The sequence below is a fragment of the Scylla paramamosain genome, chromosome 4 (genome assembly GCF_035594125.1).
Source record: "Scylla paramamosain isolate STU-SP2022 chromosome 4, ASM3559412v1, whole genome shotgun sequence".
Taxonomy (NCBI): domain Eukaryota; kingdom Metazoa; phylum Arthropoda; class Malacostraca; order Decapoda; family Portunidae; genus Scylla; species Scylla paramamosain.
Window position 1 is genome coordinate 11,128,245 of NC_087154.1, and position 20,000 is coordinate 11,148,244.

General features: G+C 37.1%; 1 protein-coding gene across 1 annotated transcript in view; it reads right to left on the reverse strand.

The window, feature by feature from the left end:
• Positions 1 to 20,000, reverse strand: part of LOC135100111 (condensin complex subunit 3-like) — a 58,959-nt gene that overhangs the window by 6,230 nt on the left and 32,729 nt on the right. The window contains exons 9-14 of the mRNA XM_064003072.1: positions 13,546 to 13,791; positions 12,771 to 12,968; positions 12,169 to 12,301; positions 6,742 to 6,965; positions 2,741 to 2,915; positions 1,913 to 2,056 (exon numbers count right to left, since the gene is read on the reverse strand). Of these exons, the coding sequence (XP_063859142.1) occupies positions 1,913 to 2,056; positions 2,741 to 2,915; positions 6,742 to 6,965; positions 12,169 to 12,301; positions 12,771 to 12,968; positions 13,546 to 13,791 (1,120 nt within the window). The remainder of the gene's footprint in view (positions 1 to 1,912; positions 2,057 to 2,740; positions 2,916 to 6,741; positions 6,966 to 12,168; positions 12,302 to 12,770; positions 12,969 to 13,545; positions 13,792 to 20,000) is intronic.

Genomic DNA, 20,000 nt, shown 5'->3' on the forward strand with positions numbered 1-20,000 from the left:
ATGGGTTATTTCCTACATTTACTGTTACAATGTGTATTATATATTAGCGCTAAATGATAAAGCAAAAAGATGAATTTTTTGGGTACCATGGCATCAAATCAAATTATCTGTGTTGGTTATTGGTTGTACAACATGGCCATAAGATACAGCTTTTTATCACTGTAATGATACAGTAGTACCAATTTGTTGCACGAGCAGATGCTTCAGTGTACACCTAGTTTAACTCTTCAAGTTCTGTGACATGAGGGTACTGAAATTAACTTTATCTGACCTGCTCTACAACACTGCATGCATAGGGCAGGAGAACTTTCTAGCAAAGTTAACACACAGCTTTTCATTTAAAACTACCTACCTAAATTTATGTAAAATTCAAATTAATGATCAAGGTTTTCTCCATATTTGAAATCTTAAATGGAGGGTTGAGTGGTTTTATTGTGACTGCTCTACTGGCGATCTGGCTTTCATTATGGAATCTTGATCCTTCTTTAGAGATTTTGGTGAAACTTTTGCTGTTGCCTTAGACATATCAAAAACTTTTGATAAAATCTGGCACAAAGCTTTGATTTCCAAACTACCATCTTACTGCTTCTATCTTTCTCTCTGTAACTTCATCTCAAGTTTCTTTTCTGATCTTTCTATTGCTGCTGTGGTAGAGTCACTATTCTTCTCCTAAGTGGTGCTCCTCAGGGTTCTGTCCTGTAACTCACTCTTCTCATTATTCATCAATTATATAAACCAAACTTCTTGTCCTATTCACTCCTACGCTGATGATAACACCCAGAACTTTTCCAAGTCTTTTCATAGACATCCAACCCTTCAGGAAGTAAACAATTCACACAGGGAAGCCACAGAATGCCTGACTTCTGATCTCTATAAAATTTCTGATTGGGACACAGCAAATTTAGTATTACTCAATGCCTCAAAAACTCACTTCCCCCACCTATCAACTCCACACAAACTTTAACCCCTCTTCTTCAATGACACTCAACTGTCCCCCTCTTCTACACTGAATATCCTTAGTCTCTCCTTTACTTATAATCTAAACTAGAAACTTCACATCTCATCTCTAGCTAAAACAGCTTCTATGAAGTTAGGCATTCTGAGTCATCTCTGCCAGTTTTTTTCACCCTCCCCAACCCCAGCTGCTAACTGTACGTGACCCAATCCATCCATATATGGAATATGGCTCACATGTATGGTAGGTTCCATTCATACCGGTCTTTTAGACATGGTGGAATAAAAAATATTTCATCTTATCAACTCCACTCCTCTAACTGAAGACACACTCCTCTAACTGAATGTCTTCAGCCTCTCTCTCATTACCGCAATGTTGCATCTCTTGCTATCTTCTTCCACTATTTTTCATGTAAACTGCTCTACTGATCTTGCTAACTGCATGCCTCCCCTCCTCCAGCAGCCTTGCTGCTCAAGATTTTCTACCATCTCTCACTCTTATACTGACCACCTCTCTAATGTAAGAATTAACTAGTATTTTCAATCATTCATCGTTTTCTCTAGTAAACTCTGGAACTCCCAGCCTGCTTCTGTATTTGCTACTTATGATCTGAACTCTTTCAAGAGGGAGGTTTTAAGGCACTTATCCTCCAATTTTTTACAATCATTCCTCAGTGGGCCTTTTCTTCTAATTTTGTTATCCTTGAGTGGTGTCAGAGAGAGAGAGAGAGAGAGAGAGAGAGAGAGAGAGAGAGAGAGAGAGAGAGAGAGAGAGAGAGAGAGAGAGAGAGAGAGAGAGAGAGAGAGAGAGAGAGAGAGAGAGAGAGAGAGAGAGAGAGAGAGAGAGAGAGAGAGAGAGAGAGAGAGAGAGAGAGAGAGAGAGAGAGAGAGAGAGAGAGAGAGAGAGAGAGAGAGAGACTTTCTTTGTAAGTGAATTCAATTAATGAAAACAACACACCTCCATCTTTGGTTTCTTCTGCACTTGCTTCATCTTCAGTAGATGCATTTTCCTCTGTTGCTTCATTATCAGGAGCACTGGATAAGAAGTCTTGAATCTTTTGCTGCAAACGCTTTACAGAATTCTGGGCACTTTTACCTTCAACTACCTGCAAGAGATATTAAACACACAAACTAAATGAACATTATATTCACATTTGTAAATGGACATAGAGCTTTCCTTGACAAACTGCACTTGGATTACTCATCAGTGAAATTCCCTTGTGACTGCAATCACTGCATACAAGAAAATTGTAAAAAACACTGAATACATAAATGGCAAAGCATATTTCTTTCAAAGTAATAAAAGTTGCGAGATTTAGGTACAGCCATCCCTAGTATCAACAATAACCATTAGCAAAGCTACTTATGTTGTTGTATTTTACAAATTTACTCAGAGTAAAAATACAATAGCTTAAGAAAACTAAATAAGAAAGGATATTTACATGTGAACATCATATTAATAACACTAATAAATGTATTGTTTATTCATGGGCACAGTGTTTATGCAGAGATATGCAGTTTGTCATCAGATCACACTGTATGGGAATTACTTGTATAGAATATCTGTCAAAGTCTGCAGTGGAGCAAAATAATCATTATGGAGCCATCTTTTTTCCCACATCTGATCTGAAGTGCCATTTACACCTGATGCAGGAGAATCTCCTGTAAAGGCTGTCTCCTTTAAAACAATCATAACTGCTCTCCATTCACCCCTATCAAGCACAACCATTCATTACTCCATGGACATTCTATGTTCTCAAGAACAATATATCATACAAATCTACACTAACCTTAATAACTTTTGTTACAAGCACATCAAGCTGGCGTAGAGTGGAAAAGTTTGTGGGCGTCAGATTGAGACTGCTGAGGCAACGGATGAACACCTTGGCCAGATATCCAGTTGGTTTGGTCAGCACCTCAGAGCAAAGAGTGAACACCAACGTGTCATGGACATTTACTTTCTGTGAAACCAACCAAAAAAATTATATAAAATTAGAAAGAAAAATGTTCAAATACCCATCTCTAGTTTTGTCACTCCCTAATCACAACATTCTACATCTCTGTAGATGAGATTTTCAGTTGAGATTTGAGATGAATGACAGTCCAAGTATATGATGTGTAGAGGAGGGAGATATTCAAGTGTTAATGAAGAAGAGTCCAAGTTTTCTGGAAGCCTGTCAAGGATGAATAGATGGAAGAATTGAGTTTTTGAGGCAATGAACAACACACGGGCTGCCCTGCCTCATCCTGAAATAATAGAAAGATCAGAAGTTAAGTGTTCTACGGCTTCTCTTCATGATCTGTCTGATTCCTGCAAAGTTAGGCAAGATGACATCAAGAAATGCAGAGTAGTCATCAGTGTAATAATAGACGGGACAAATTATCTAAAAGATTATTTATGAATAAAAGGAATAATGTGGGTAACAGGAAAGAGCCCTGTGAATCAACATTGTTAACAAGTTTAGGGGAATGGTGACCATCTACCACTGCAGCAATAGAAAAGCCAGAGAGGAAATATATGGTGAAGAAAGATGGGTAGAAACCATATGAAAGAAGTTTAGAAATTGAAGATTTATGCCCTGACTCTATCAAAAGCTTTCAAGATGTCTACGGCAACAGCAAAGATTTCACCAAAATTCCTAGATGATGAGTTGACTTGAGTTAATGTGTGTATATTTGCTTATCTAATGAAACTGCATAATGCTACAGATGTATCTAATGAAGACTTGCACACAAACACAAACACATATACAGAGGGTGTCCAAGTTATAAGCAACGAGTTACAAATGTTCAGAGATATGAGCAGTATACTTATAAAATGAAATTGTGCTCTCAGTATTGTTCCCTTTTGCTAACCAAAGTTCAAATTTGGCGCTATGCACCATGTTTACCTAGTATACCATTTTGCCACTACCCACGCAGCACAGCAGCATAGCCAAGGATCACCCACCACACCAGGACACAGGCCCTGTAGCACTTTATTTTGAGTGGCTAGTTTGAAATTTGGATTTAATTTGGAAACTTATTGTACTGTACTGCAGTGAGTCTGACTTGAGATTCTAGTCTACATACCTCCACTAGTCAGCCTCTGAGAGGTATAGAGACAGGAAGGTTGCGCTGCATGGCATATTTGAGTCTTGCATTTGGCAGAAGCCTCAAGCCTGTCACTACTCAGTAGTATCACATCACCCCTAAGGCAAGGTGAGCTCTCTCTCTCTCTCTCTCTCTCTCTCTCTCTCTCTCTCTCTCTCTCTCTCTCTCTCTCTCTCTCTCTCTCTCTCTCTCTCTCTCTCATGGTATCAAGTATCAAGTATGCAAGCATGACAATGTTTGCAGAACGTATGACACTTTTTATTTTTTACTGAAAAATTACGATGACAAGTTACGAGCAAAACGACTTACAAGCAGCCATCCGTAATGTATCTTGTTCATAACTGGAACAGAAAGAAAGGGGGGGAGGGGAGAGATGGGAGTGTACTGGGAACAATGGTTGTACTTTTCACAAAAATCTAATCCCATAATTGGCACAGCAGGAGGGCTGATGCTGCTGCTGACCAGAGAATTTCCAAAAAACCCAATGCCCAATTGGACAACATATTTTGGGAAGAACAAATTCTTAAATCAATTTGTCTCCCTAAGCAACTTGTGATTCAAAAACTACATTAATCCTCCTACAATCCACTCTCACTCTCATTTACTCTCAATATCCTTTCACACACCTTTCCAAAATCCTTTACCAGCAACTTCACTCCCTCCTCAGAATTAACCAGTGCTCCAGGGGAGAGTCCACCATGTATTAAAAACTGCATCTACGATCATGAATAAATTACATATTATGTATTTAACATTTGAGAATTTCAAGCTAATCAGATGAAATGAAAAATTAATTTTTTTGAGGTCTTTGTTTTTTTAATGAAATTTTTAAATTATTTTTCACAGCCATTTTTTAAATTTTGCTCATAACATGCACATTTGACAATTTATTATCGTAACAATTTGCCCAGTTTTTTGTCTTTTTGTTAATTTGCAAAATATTTAAAAAAACTGCTATATATAATATATATATATATATATATATATATATATATATATATATATATATATATATATATATATATATATATATATATATATATATATATATATATATATATATAAAAACTAACCCTTGAATTTTTTTCTATCTTGTATATCCAAAAGTTTGATCAAAATCACAAAAAACAAAAGCAGAAAATTCTTAGTGCATTTCAGATGAAATGAAAAATCAATAATTTTTTTAGATTTTTGTTTTTTCAATGAAACTTTGAAATTATTTTTCACAGCCATTTTTTTTTATTTTCTTTATAACATGCACATTTGATAATTTGTTATCCTAACAATTTGCCCAGTTTTTTGTTTTTGTTAACTTGCAAAATGAAAAAAAAAATGCAATATATTAAAAACTAACCCTTGAAAAAAATCTTTTATATCCAAGTTTGATCAAAATCACAAAAAAAAATAAATAAATAAATAAATTCTTAGTAAACTTTATACTAGTTTTGAGACAATGTGTTTTGAGTTTTACTAAAGTTTCTTCACCCCAGTGAGGGAGTTCTACTGTCAATGCTACTTTAATATGAATTTTATGGGATCAGTAATCACATATCAATGCATGTATAAAAGGGTCTGGCACCTTGACCCCCTTGTAAAGATGTTAACTGCACAAAGTTAAGGCAGGGCACATCTCAGCTCTCATTGTTGCAAGGTTACATAAAAATTCTCCAGGTGTGTTGTTTTCAATTATAGTTCCTTTTTTGTTTTCCTCTTCTTCAGTGTAATTCTTCTCTTTTCTCTCATTTGTAACACTATTTCAATATATACATTTGTTCCGAACATATTCGTGAGCAGGCTGCACTTCTCGTATCTAAAATTGTGTTCCAAGGTCATTTGTGGTGCATGGTAGTAGTTTAGTTACAATGCACGCAATGAACATGGTATATTGTGCAAACTACCTAAGGCTGTGAACAGTGTAGTGGGGGTGAATGACCCTGGAGTGATTACTTAGATGTCTTGTTTCTACTGCTTCTTGCTGCTGCCATTGTCAACTGAAACTTTTTCTTATACTTTCTAGACATTGACACGCTTGTAAAATGACTTAGAAACACCCAAGGAAGTGAAGAAAAGGAACAGGCAAGGAGTTGTGCAATGCATATCCTCCCTCCAATGTATCTTCCCTGTTACTAAGCTATCTGCTAGTGAGTCACCCTCACTTCCTCCTTCAGTCATCCACACAAAGTAGTCAAGGTGCCATTCACTAAAATGTATTTAAATGTGATTATTTTAGATTATTCATTGAAAAAAAAATGGACAGTAATGTCCATGTGCCGTAGTCAGTGAGCCATGCCCACGCAGTGGCCATTTGCATCCCAAACTCTGGGCATTTCAAATTATGTCTGACTGCAAAAAAAATCCATTATTTGATAGTCAAAGGATTGGGTGTCTCCACAGACCATATAACTCAGAATCATATTTTTCAAAATTACTTTCATATTCTCACTGCAAAGAGTAGCTGATTAAGATTGTACATTCTATTATCAGCATTAAATGGACTGAAGCCTCAAGCTAATGTTCTTGCAAACCTGAAACTAATATTCTTGTAATCATCTCTTAAGGGTTATATCATCACTACAAGATCAAAGGACAATGAGATGGAATTAAGTCCAGCGATAGTGTATGTCCCTACCTTTATATCTAACATACTAACTACACCCATGATATTCCCATTGAAGATAGATACTGAAGACTAACCTCTTGACATTCCTCAGAAAGAATGGTTGGGCTAGTGATGGAGATCAAAAAGCTGGTCACATTCTCTATATCTACACTGGCTAATGGAGAGCGGGTTGGAGCATGCAGGAGTGTCTGCAAGGTGGGCATCACAGCTTCACACAGACTCTCCTGATTGCTTCCATCTTCAGAGGCATAAAGAGGGAAGAACACTCCAAGAATGTGGCGCACAAAGCTGTCATCTCCTGTTTAGGAAAGAAAAGGTTTAAAGAAAAAATAAACCATTAAAAAGAAATTAAAGAAAAGAAAAGAAAAGAAAATATTAAATGAAATAAAATAAAATTATATAATAATAGAAATTATAAATAAATAATTGCAAATATAAAATTAGACAAATTGATGCATAAATGCACATAATAAATATACAATACCTGGCTGATCTCAAAGGGATTGAGACAAAGCATCCATACATGCAAACATGCTGATAAATTTACACAAACAATTCTTTCAATTTCTTTTGAACAATTTCTTTTGAACAATATCAAGTTTGCTCTGCCCCAATCAAAAATTTTAGAGAAATCAAGTCTGGTGTTCTGTGGCTTCCCTGCAGGAACTGTTTACTTCCTGAAGGGTTGGATGTCTGTGAAAAGGCATGGAAAACTGCAGGGTGGTATCATCAGTGAATGAGTGGATAGGACAAGGAGTTTGGTTTAGAAGATCAGAGATGAATAATAGGAAGAGAATGGGTGAAAGGGCAGAACACTGAGGAACACCACTGATGATAGAGTTAGAAGAAGAGTGACCATCTACCACAGCAGCAACAGAATGGTCAGAAAGGAAACTTAAGATGAAGTTATGGAAAGAAGGATAGAAACCGTAGGAGGATAGTTTGGAAATCAAAGCTTTGTGCCAGACTCTATCAAAAGCTTTTGATATGTCTAAGGCAACAGCAAAAGTTTCACCAAAATCTCTAAAAGAGTATGACCAAGACTCAGTAAGGAAAGCCAGATCACCAGTAGAGCAGCCTTGATGGAACCCATACTGGTGATCAGATAGAAGGTTGTGAAGTGATATATGTTTAAGAATCTTCCTGTTGAGGATAGATTAAAAACTTTAGATAGGCAGGAAATTAAAGCAATAGGATGGTAGTTTGAGGGATCAGAACGGTCACCCTTCTTAGGAACAGGCTGAATGTAGGGAAACTTCCAATCAGCAAGAAGGAAAGGTAGATGTTGACAGACAGAGTTGAAAGAGTTTGACTAAGCAAGGTGCAAGCACAGAGGCACAGTTTTGGAGAACAATAGAGGGACCCCATCAGGTCCATAAGCCTTCCGAGGGTTTAGGCCAGCAAGGGCATGGAAAACATCATTGTGAAGAATTTTAATAGGTAGTATGAAGTAGTCAGAAGGAGAGGGAGGAATAAGCCCAGAATCATCCAAGGTAGTTTTTAGCAACAGTCTGAGCAAAGAGTTCAGCTTTGTAGATGGATGTAATAGTGATGCCATCTGGTTGAAATAAAGAAAGGAAAGAAGAAGCAAAGTTATTGGAGATGTTTTTGGCTAGATGCCAGAAGACACAAGGGGAGTTAGATCTTGAAAGATTTTGACGCCTTCTATTAATGAAAGAATTTTTTGGCTAGTTGGAGAACAGACTTGGCATGGTTCCGGGCAGAAATATAAAGTGCATGAGATTCTGGTGATGGAAGGCTCAAGTACCTTTTGTGGGCCATCTCTCTATCATGTATAGCATGAGAACAAGCTGTGTTAAACCAAGGTTTGGAAGGTTTAGGTTGAGAAAAAGAGTGAGGAATGTATGCCTCCATGCCAGACACTATCACCTCTGTTATGCACATAAAGATGGGTCTTTGACAAGGAAGCAATAGTCATTCCAAGGAAAATCAGCAAAATACCTCCTCAGGTCCCTAGTTCACCAGGATGGTCAGTGATGGGTGAGGAAAGCCAAAGCTGGTGGTGAACACTGAAGTCTCCGAGCATGGAGATGTCCATAAAAGGGAAGAGAGTCAGTATGTGCTCCAGTTTGGAAGTTAAGAAGTCAAAGAATTTCTTATGGTCAGTAGAGTTAGATGAGAGGTATACAGCACAAATAAATTTAGTATGAGAGTGACTCTGTAGTCATAGCCAGATGGTGGAAAACCTGGAAGATTCAAAAGCGTGGGCACAAGAGCAGGTTAAGTCATTGCACACATATATGCAACATCCAGCTTTGGAATGAAAGTGAGGATAGTGAAAGTAGGAGGTAACAGAAAAGGGGCTACTGTCAGTTGCCTCAGACACCTGTGTTTCAGTAAGGAGAAGATGAGGTTAGTAGAGGAGAGATGATGTTATACAGATTGAAAATTAGATCCAAGACTGTGAATGTTGCAGAAATTAATGAAGAAAAAGTTGATCGGGAGTCAAGACACTTAGGGTCGATACCAGAAGAGCAGTCCAACCTGGGGTCATTTGTAGTCCCCTCCCCAGATGGGGACTCTGAGGCTGGTGTAGGAGTCGCCATGATAATTTTGAATTTTGAGTGAAGGGTGTGTGTGTAATTAGGTACTTGTAGTTTTGTGTGAAAGAAGAGAGTTGTCTTTAGAGGGCAGGCTGTGACTGCCTCCTTGTATTGTGAGACACAAAGGGAAACGTTCAGTGAGGTCACAGCTGGGTTTAATGATATGTTCACAGCACCTCCTGATCCAGTGCTTTAGACCTCACTGGGAGTAATTATCATTTTGGCAGGTGCCTACTGTCTTCTCCTCCTTGCTGCACAAGACTTTCTATTTTCTCTTACCCTTATTCTGTCCACCTCCCTAATCCAAGAGTTAACCTTACAGTGTTTAGTATGTATATATATACATACCTCTCAGGGAAGTGTTTAGTATATATATGTACAATTTCATTTTTTAGCCATATTATGGCCATCAATTTTGTTTGTATATATAGGACTTGTCACAAATAGTAACAAAGAATATTTTGACAAGTTAGGAGTGAATGTTTTCATATACATACCTACTTTTAGGGCTCGGAGTTATTATAGACTGAATACTTCTGTAGAAACTGAGACATATTTGGGGACTATTTTGTTTTTTCAATGCCTATGTCAACATGCATATAATATCAAAGCAATAAAATTAAACTGAAAGCTACAGTATTAGAGAGGGATACAAATTTTATTTATAAATGTTTTAGTGCAGATATTATTGCAGGGTTGGCTACACAGGACAGGCTGCTGTGTTTCCCAAAAAATCATCACATAAAAAGGAAACTTACTTTCTCCTTGGAAGTTACTTCTCAAATTTACAATCAGTAAGGCATAAGAAATACGAAATGAGACCAGAGTAATAGGAAAGGAAAACTGAAAGATGTAAAATTCATTGTATTCTCCTTTCTTTGAGAAACCATGGCCTCGAGACATGGGGTGATGCCAGATGCACATCCGAACATTATGTTGAATGTACAATTCCTGTCTATTTATAGGTATTTGTAATGTAAAGAAGTACTTATTTATTACACACACTACAGGGTTGTGGAAAGTGTATGTATGTAAAGGTGAAAATAAAAGCTTTAAAAATATAAAAATAAAATTCCACCTCCCTAGTCTGATGTCATGAGCTCTGAGAAGGGGAAAAAAAATAAATAAATAAATAATCAAAATCACATGGTAGCCACACTTCTATTCATGGCATGGGAATAATATACCATATAAATGAAGCAATTTGTTATTTTTTCTCATTTTATCGGGTAAATAAAAAATATACGAAAAAATGCAACATGACAAGACCCTTATCTCTGACAAAAGCACAACACTGTACGGGTTAACCAGTATCCACAAACTTTCATCCCTTCCACTGATAAACTTAGGAACTAACTCCCTTCATGTTTCAGCAGCCTATTCCCCCCCCCCCCCTCTCTCTCTCTCTCTCTCTCTCTCTCTCTCTCTCTCTCTCTCTCTCTCTCTCTCTCTCTCTCTCTCTCTCTCTCTCTCTCTCTCTCTCTCTCTCTCACACACTCACACACACACACACCCCAAGACCCACTTTTTTTTCACAAATCTATTTGTTTATTACAACTAATAAAAGGAAATACAATTCAGCAGATCTAGTCATAGCTCAAATTTCCACATATTTATGGATACATCTCCAAATTATTAATTAATTAATGTTCCATTATGTGCACCATTTTTATTCTGCATATTTTGATATATAGTATGTGATGATAATGTTAAAACTTATATTCAGTAATGACACTTCAAATTTTTACAGGCGCAGACAGGCCAGATATTGGGCAGGGCACCATTTTCACCACACAGTAGTGAAGAGGTTAACAGGCTTTCTTTAATGTATAAATTTGGTTGTTCTTGGCCTATACCCCTCTTACAAAAAAAAATATTCATGTGAGCAAGCCACTTATTGGCCATAACACTAGTCACACTGGCTTGCCTGCAAGAGAGGGGGAAAGAAGGCTAGTGTCACACTATGCAGCAACTGCATAATGAATAAAAAGCTTGTTAACAAACTCCCCCTCCTAGTCCTGTTGCAAGGACTAGGAAAATCAATGCTCAATCACTCACACAAACAAATGCCATTAATCATGAACTAACAACAATAGCAGTTGGCATCATCTGAATTGTGTTTCACTGTGTTTCTCATAAATTTCCTTACCATCCATCATCCTTACCACACATTACCATCCCCTACGCTAACAATGGATTTGAAAAAGATGTGACAACAAAACACAAATTCACACAGTTCTAGATGTGGCAGCACTGTATCCTTGCATCGCTGCATTCCACTTGATGTGAGGACAAAACACACATTCACACAGTTCTAGATATGGTGGTGCTGCACTACTATGTCATGGCACATGAGAACAAAGCCCACACACTTACAGGTCTAGGCTATGTGGACGAAATAAATAAGCATTTTTCAGTGTTTTCAATAACCGAAGTTTTGTGATCCTTGAGTTTAGTGTTATATTTTTGGCAGAAAACAAGCATGAAACCTGCAAGGGTATTGCACAATTGCCATGAGATAATTTTTGTGTATTTCTCATATTTTAATTAATTCTTTAATGTTATTTTCTGTATCTAGGAACTAATCAATTTTTTCTCACAACTTCAGTCTGAATAACAAAGAAGCCAATCAACAAACGCCTAACTGGAACAAATTAAACTTGTCATGGGTGCTAATTTTATATTATTTATTAGTGTATTCCTCCATAAAGTATAGCATTATTTTGTGTCAATCATATTTTTCTGTTTTTTTTACCTCATTTATTCCAAAATCAGAAAAATCTAAAATATGAAACACCAGCTGGCCCCAATGATTTAGAATTAGGGATGGTGCACCTGTATAATATAGTACAAACTATGGTGCATTGCTCTCACCTATAAGTCAATGAGTGAGCTATGGTTTCATATGTAAGTTACTACATGAAATGAGCCTCTTACCTGTTGCTGGGTTGTAGAATGTCAAAATAAGACGAGACAGCAACTTTGATGACGTGATACGGGAAGACAACAATAACTTGCATAGTCCTTCCACCACTAATGTCCTTATTTCTAAGCTTTCAGCATCCAACCTCTATAATATTAATAAGAGAATACAGCATGATAAAATTCATCACTTTCCATAATATTTATATCATCATCTCTAAGTCTTATTTGAAGGGGTAAAAAGTGAAATGCATGAAAGGATACACTGACTGTATGCAGAGCATACAACATGCAATGGTATTATCATAACCAAAGACATGTACTAATAAGATCACTGAAAGGTATGGCAGTGAAAGGGAAAAAATAAAGATACTTTTAATAGATGATCTTCTTTAGCATTGTGTTATGTAGTTTACACTGTCAGTAAATCTGAACATGGAACTGTCAGGTGGGATGGTATGGCAAATTATCGACTGTTGCTTTTAGCATATTCATTTTCAGTTACTCCCTCAGGGTGTAAAGAAGCAAGTCCAAACGGCATCAAAACAGCACATGGGACAGCATCAGACACACTGTTCTTAATAATAGTAAGCTTCAATGCAAATGCAATTACTTACATCACACAAAGCAGCAATAATGGCACCCCCATCTTCCACACATTCTTCTTTATCATCTTTTTCAGGAGCCTCTACCAGTGGAGTTTGAGGCAAATCTTCAGCAACTTCAGCAAATTCCTCAATGCCATACAAATGAAGACAATCAATAATACAGTGCAGGGCAGTGAGTTGGATTTTTTCAACATCAATTTTTGATACCTGTTAAAATAACATGGTATTATAGGCTGTGTAGTAGAAGTGTAAAGAAATGTAACAAGGCTGCCTGAGCATTCCATATCCTCATTTCAGTTGAGCAAAAATGTCTATGAGCCTAACTCTACCCTGAATACTGTATACTATACAGGTTTACTGTTCTTATTTCTGGTATTTTAATCATATAACTATTAGTGAAAAGGTATTTTGGCAAGTGTTAGACAATCCCAGAATAACAATGACTGCAAAAGAAATCCATTAATAAAAAATAAACAAAATTTTCATGAGCATGTTAAAATTGATCTTTGGTACTCACTACTTTACTAGCAGGAGGAAGCTGTCATTCATAAGCTGCTATATATGTTAATGAACTATTTGGTTCCTCAGTGCTCACACTACCAGCAATGTCATCAACACTTCTGCTGACTGAAGTTGTTCTGTTGTTGTTGTTATCATTTTAACTTAGAGCCAACAGACATCTCTCACATTTGAGTTTATTAATCCTATGAAAGCATCAAAAGCATCTATAAAAATTCACTAATAAGACTATTATTGCAACAGCTAGAAGTCTAACAATGCACACCTGCATAAGAAGAGTGATGTGTTGCTTCGCTAGGTCCTTGGAAAGAAGACATAAAAGTCCAAGTGCCTGCACCCCAGAGTTCCTCACAGCAGGGTCTTCAGAACGTAGACATCCCAAAATTAGACCATCATGCAAAGTCTGCAAGGCTGGAGTTAGCTCCTCCACTTGTGAACATTCCACTATGTTACAGAAGATGGTCAGACACTTGATGAGAGTGGCTGAGTCATTACGGGGTTCTTGAGTGATCTGTGGATAAATGTGCTTGAAGTTTGTAATCTCCAATATGTATGCAGCTTCCTGTTGATCACTCTTTAGAATGGGAAGACCATTTCTGATCCAAAACAAGATGTGTACACACACACAGCTCATTAGTTATTACCACTGTATTTGAACACTTATAAAGTGCATGATCTTGTCAGATGCATCCCAATTTTGGCAGGCCCTTTCTTGAGAAGAAAAATGCTTGTTATTATCATATACTCATTGTCTTCAATCACACAATTTTCCATTGAAACACTCAATTTATATAAACACTGTGCATACACTGTAAGAGTACATAAACTTGCTTTGAGAGCCTGCAAGTAAATAAACATGTCAGGGTCAAATAGTCACAAGGGTAAAAAGTCTGCCTTAATTCTGTTTAACCAACAATGTATTGCTTCTATTTATTAATTAAACTAATGCTGCACTACAAGTTAACGTTTTTATAAAGAAAATATCTTGATGACTCCTGGTTTCAATTTGTAGTCCTGTGCCAAGTCTAACATTTGCTATACAATGGACCACTTGTTTGATAGTGTGTTTGAATGGTCATTTGCTGTTTTCTCTTGATAGATATTATTCAACAAGAAATAATAGTAAATAAGCATTACTAATATACACTGGATGTGTATACTTGACTGCCCAAACCACCTTGACATGTTGATTTCAGGGTTGCCAGAAAGTGCCAAAAGTGGCATTTTTTGCCATAAATTTAACATTTTTCCAAAAGATGCCATTTTTCTTTGGCAGTAGTATTATGGTGCCATAAAAATGCCAATCTTTTGTCGCAGAGTTGCCATAAAATGCCAAAAATTACAACTGCGAGTATATGACTGGAACCAAAACGCACACCCGCATGCCGTATCGCGTATAGAACATGTTTGAGACCAGGAGAGGAGGGTTGACTGACTCGATCTACTCAGTTTCTTGCGGTATGTCAAGGCGTTGTCACGGCTGTGTCACTGTCGATCATTGGTATGCCGAAAACTAAACCTTTATCAGGGCATTGGATGAAAGAATTTCAAGGTAAGAGATCAGAAACTATTTAAGAGAAACAAAATTCCTCGTGATTTGTGTGTGAAGTTTAGGAACTTTTGCGAATGACTTGAAGCATAGTGAACCAGCTAAAACACCTTTGTCTGAAAGTGTAAATGCTTGTACATTGTGCCCACAAATCAGTTTGTCCAAATGTAGAGTTTGTTACAGTGACTGTGTTGACTGTACCTACCTGAAAACTATTGCATATAGAATTCCTTATAGTACCAAGTAACCATTGTTTCAGGATGGTTAACACAATCTCCACTTGATGATTCAGATGACCTGTGGTGCAAGGTATGCAAGACTAAGGTTAAAAATAAGAAGTACAATGCTGAAATGCATGCCAAATCTCAGACGCACCAGAGAGCAGCAGATCAAATTAAAGGTTCTCCAAGTGTTTCATCATTTTTCACTGGTGGTCTTAGAGAAATGAAAATATTTGATATTAGATGGAGTGTTGCCATTGCCTGTCATGCAGCTATCAGAGCAACCGATCACTTAGGAGAAATTATTAATGAATCTTCAAGGAAGACAGACTTTTTACATGGTATGAAACACCACAGAACAAAATGTTCCAATATTCTCACTAATGTTGTACACCCTTGTCTTCATGACTCGGTAATCAAAGATATACAACAGACCTCATTTTCGCTCATCATTGATGAGTCGACAGATGTTTCAGTTACAAAGCACTTGTGCATGTGTGTAAGATATTTCAAAGAGGATATACCATCAGTTGTAACAAAATTCTTAACATTACTTCCTGTCACCTCATGTACAGCATCATCTCTTTTCTCAGACATCAAGTTATACTTTGATGCACACAGTATTCCAATGAGTCATGTTATAGGATTAGGTACTGATGGTGCATCCAGTTTGTGTGGACCTCATAACTCTGTGTATACAAAGATAAGAGAACACGCCCCTCATTGTGTTTTAGTTAAATGTATTTGCCACAGCTTAAGTTTGTGTGGAAAAGATGCATTTGGTGAACTGCCTTCTAACCTTTCTTTTTTACTCAGTGAAATTGCAAAGTGGTTTAAATTTAGCTCTCTTAGGAGAAGTGATTATGATAAATTGTTTCATGTCATGAATGCAAACATTCCTAATCTGCACCCCACAAAATTCATAAGTCCGTCAGAGACAAGGTGGTTGGTGACTGGGAAAGTTATTAATTCAGTTATCACACAATGGCATGAGCTCACAGCATATTTCAGCTGCATTAAATATACAAAAAGCTATAGTTGCAAGTCACTGCTGAAAATGCTAAATGACAGATCAAATTACTTATACCTAGTATTTGCTTCTCCACTTATAAATGAGTTTGAACAAATTAATGCTTCTTTCCAACACACAAATGCTGACCAGTGTCGTTTATTCAAGGACTTGGATGTTTTTTACATGTCATTGAGAAGTAGAATATGTAAAAATGAATATGTGCAAATGTATGAAAAGATTCAAGATGCACATCTCAAACCTATAACAGACATTCAGTTTGGAGCTAAATTTTATCAGGAGCTGTCACAGTCAAAACTTTCTAATGAACAGGTACTAAACATAAATTATCAATGCCTCAGTTTTTTTTTAAGACAGCAGTAGATAAAGTATCCATGAGGCTGCCAGAGAAATTTAAGTTTTTGGAGACATTGCAAGCTTTTCACCCTGATGTTCTCCTCTCCCAGACTAGATTTATTCCATTTCACAAGTTGAATCTCACAGAATTTTGGACAAGTGATGAAAATCTTGATGACTTGGAAAAACAGTACATGAACATCAGACTGTGTGATTGAACAAATCTTGGGATTGACCTTAAAGATCAGGCAAATTTTTGGTGTAATGTTTATAACTTTAAGAATGCAGCAGGTACGTGTTGCTTCAGAACTTTGGCAAAATTAGTCTTAGATAAGTTATGCCTACCTATTTCAAATGCATATGTTGAGAGAGTTTTCAGTCAGGCTGCCTTAGCAAAGACTAAGGTAAGAAATAAGATAGGGCACAAGCTATTAAAAAGCATTTTGATGATAAGATCACACCTGATGTTGAATAATTCTTGCTGCAAGGATTTTGTAGTATCAGAAGAGATGCTAAATAAATTCAATTCAAGTTCTATGTATGCACATGATACTAATGAAGGGGATGCTGATACTAAAGAGTTTGATGATGTGGAATTAATATCTGAAATTTTGCAGGAATAAGTGTGGGTGTGTGTGTGTGTTCATTTATATCAGCCCAAAAACAAGAGCATTAGTTGTTTTCAATAAAAGATTCTAGCTTGTGGACAGGTTAAGTTTTCTAATGTTTTTTTTTTTTTTTTGATAATTTCAAAAGAATAAACATTTATTTTCAATAAAGGATTATAACTTTTTTGGACATTTAAATTTTCTATTTTTCCCTTGATAAGTGCCATATACTCTGCCATTTTTGAAAAACTTTTTGCCAAAAAGTGCCAAAAATCATGAGCACAGCTGCCAATAAAATATTGCGGGACCTGGCAACCCTGGTTGATTTGCCTGTTAGGCCAACTAGCAAAACACTAGTTCTTTTTACTGCCTCAATTTTTTATTCCATCCTTCCATGTTATGATACACATATTTTTCAAACACTTAATTTCCATTACATTTTATTTGCTTCTCCACAACTCCCAAGTTCCATGTTTCAGCACTATATAGCACATTGGGCAACACTATTCCCTGATATATAACCTGTTCTTTACTTTCATACTGTATCCTATGTTTCAAGATGTTTTCAGCCCACCAAGTACTTTTTCCTACTTCCTTTACCTTGCATTTTACCTCAGTCTCAACTCTTCCATCCACTCACACTACTTAACTTCCAAGGTGGAAGACATTCTGACTCTCTTTCCTTTAATGGAGATCTCCATTCTTGGAAACTTCAACATTCACCACTAGCTTTGGCTTTCTTCTCCCTTCACTGACCATCCTGGTGAACTAGCCTTTAAACTTTCCTATCCTTCATAACCTAGAGGAACTGGTGCAACACCCTACTCGTACTCCTTACTGTCTTGGAGATACACCCAACATTCTTGATCTTTTCCTAACCTCTAATCCTTCTGCTTATGGTGTTATCCTATCTTCTCCATTGGGCACCTCCAATCACAATCTCATATATGTATCTTATCCTATTGCTCCAATCCTGCCTCAGGATCCTCCAAAGTAGAGATACCTCTGGCATTTTGCATCTGCTAGTTGGGGGTACCTCATTAGGTATTATGCTGATTTTCCTTGGAATGACTACTGTTTCTGTGACAGACCCATTTCTGTGTGCAGAGCACATAACAGAGGCGACAATGTCTTGCATGGAGGTGTACATTCCTCACTCTTTCTTTCGACCTAAACCTTCCAAACTTTGGTTTAACACAGCCTGTTCTTATGCTATACATAATAAAGAGGTGGCCCACAAAGGGCACTTGAGTCTTCCACCACCTGAACCTCATATTTTTTCTATATTTTTTTCCGGAATCATGCCAAGTCTGTTCTCCAACTACCCAAAAATTCCTTCATTAATAGTGTCAAAATCTTTCAAGATCTAACTCCCCTTGTGACTTCTGGCACATTGTCAAAAACATTTCCAATAACTGCTTCTTCATCTTTCCCTCCTTTATTTCAAGCTGATGGCACCACTCCCGTCTCATCTATTTCTAAAGCTGAACTCTTCACTCAAACCTTTGCCAAAAATTCTAACTCAGATGATTCTGGGCTTCTTCCTCCTTCTATCTGATTGCCAGAATGGGTTCCATCAAGGCTGCCCTACTGATGAACTGGCTTTCCTTAGTGAGTCTTGGTAATCTTCTTTTCCAGATTTTGGTGAATCTTTTGCCAAAGACATATCAAAAGCTTTTGATAGAGTCAAGCACAAAGCTTTGATTTCCAAACTACCCTATGGCTTTTATCCTTCTCTCTGTAACTTCATCTCAAGTTTCCTTTCTGACCATTCCATTGCCGTTGTGGTGTTCCTCAGGGTTCTGTCCTGTCATCCACTGTCTTCCTATTATTCATCAATAATCTTCTACACCAAACTTCTTGTCCTATCCACTGTCTTCCTATTATTCATCAATGGTCTTCTAAACTAAATTTCTTGTCCCATCCACTCCAATGCTGATATCACCCTGCAATTTTCCACATCTTTTCTTTAACGTCCAAGCTTTCAGGAAGTAAACAGTTCATGTAGGAAAGCCACAGAACACCTGACTTCTGATCTCTCTCAAATTTACAATCAGGGAGAGCAAACTTGGTATTGTTCAATGCCTCAAAAATTCAATTCCTCCATCAACTTGACACAATCTTGCAGACAACTATCCACTCTTCTTCAATGACACTCAATTGTCCCCCTCTTCTACAATGAACATCCTCGGTCTGTCCTTTACTTATAATCTACACTGGAAACTTCACTTCACATCTCATCTCTAGCTAAAACAGTTTCTATGAAGTTAGGCACTCAAAGTCGTCTCTGCCAGTTTTTCTCACTGCCTCCAGCTGCTAACTCTGTACTGGGGCCTTATCCATCCATGTATGGAGTATGCTTCACATGTATGGGAAGGTACCACTCATGCCATTCTTTTAGACAGGGTGGAATCAAAAGCTTTTCATCTTATCAAGTCCTCTTCATCCTCTTTCTCACAGCCACAATGTTGCATCTCTTGCTATCTTCTACCACTATTTTCATGCCAACTGCTCTTCTGATTTTGCTAACTGCCTGCCTCCCCTCCTCCCACAGCCTTGCTGCACAAGACTTTCTTCTTTCTCTCATCCTTATTATGTCCACCTCTCTAATGCAAGTTAATCAGTATTCTCAATCATTCATCCATTTCTCTGGAAAACTCTGGAGCTCCCTGTCTGCTTCTATATTTCCATCTTCCTATGACTTGAACTCTTCCATGAGAGAGGTTTCAAAACATTTATCCAGTAATTATGACTAACACTTTCAACTGTATGGGGACCATCACCTAAGTGTTTTTTTTGTTTGTTTCCCTTGGCCAGTGCCCCTCCTACATAAAAAATAAATAAATAAATAAATAAATAAATGAATAAATAAATAAAAACATTGATCCCAAATGCTTAAACCACCTCTTCTTGCTATTCTCCATTAGTATTACTAGTAATAAAGTCCTGTCTCAGACTGACTGCATGGCTTATCCA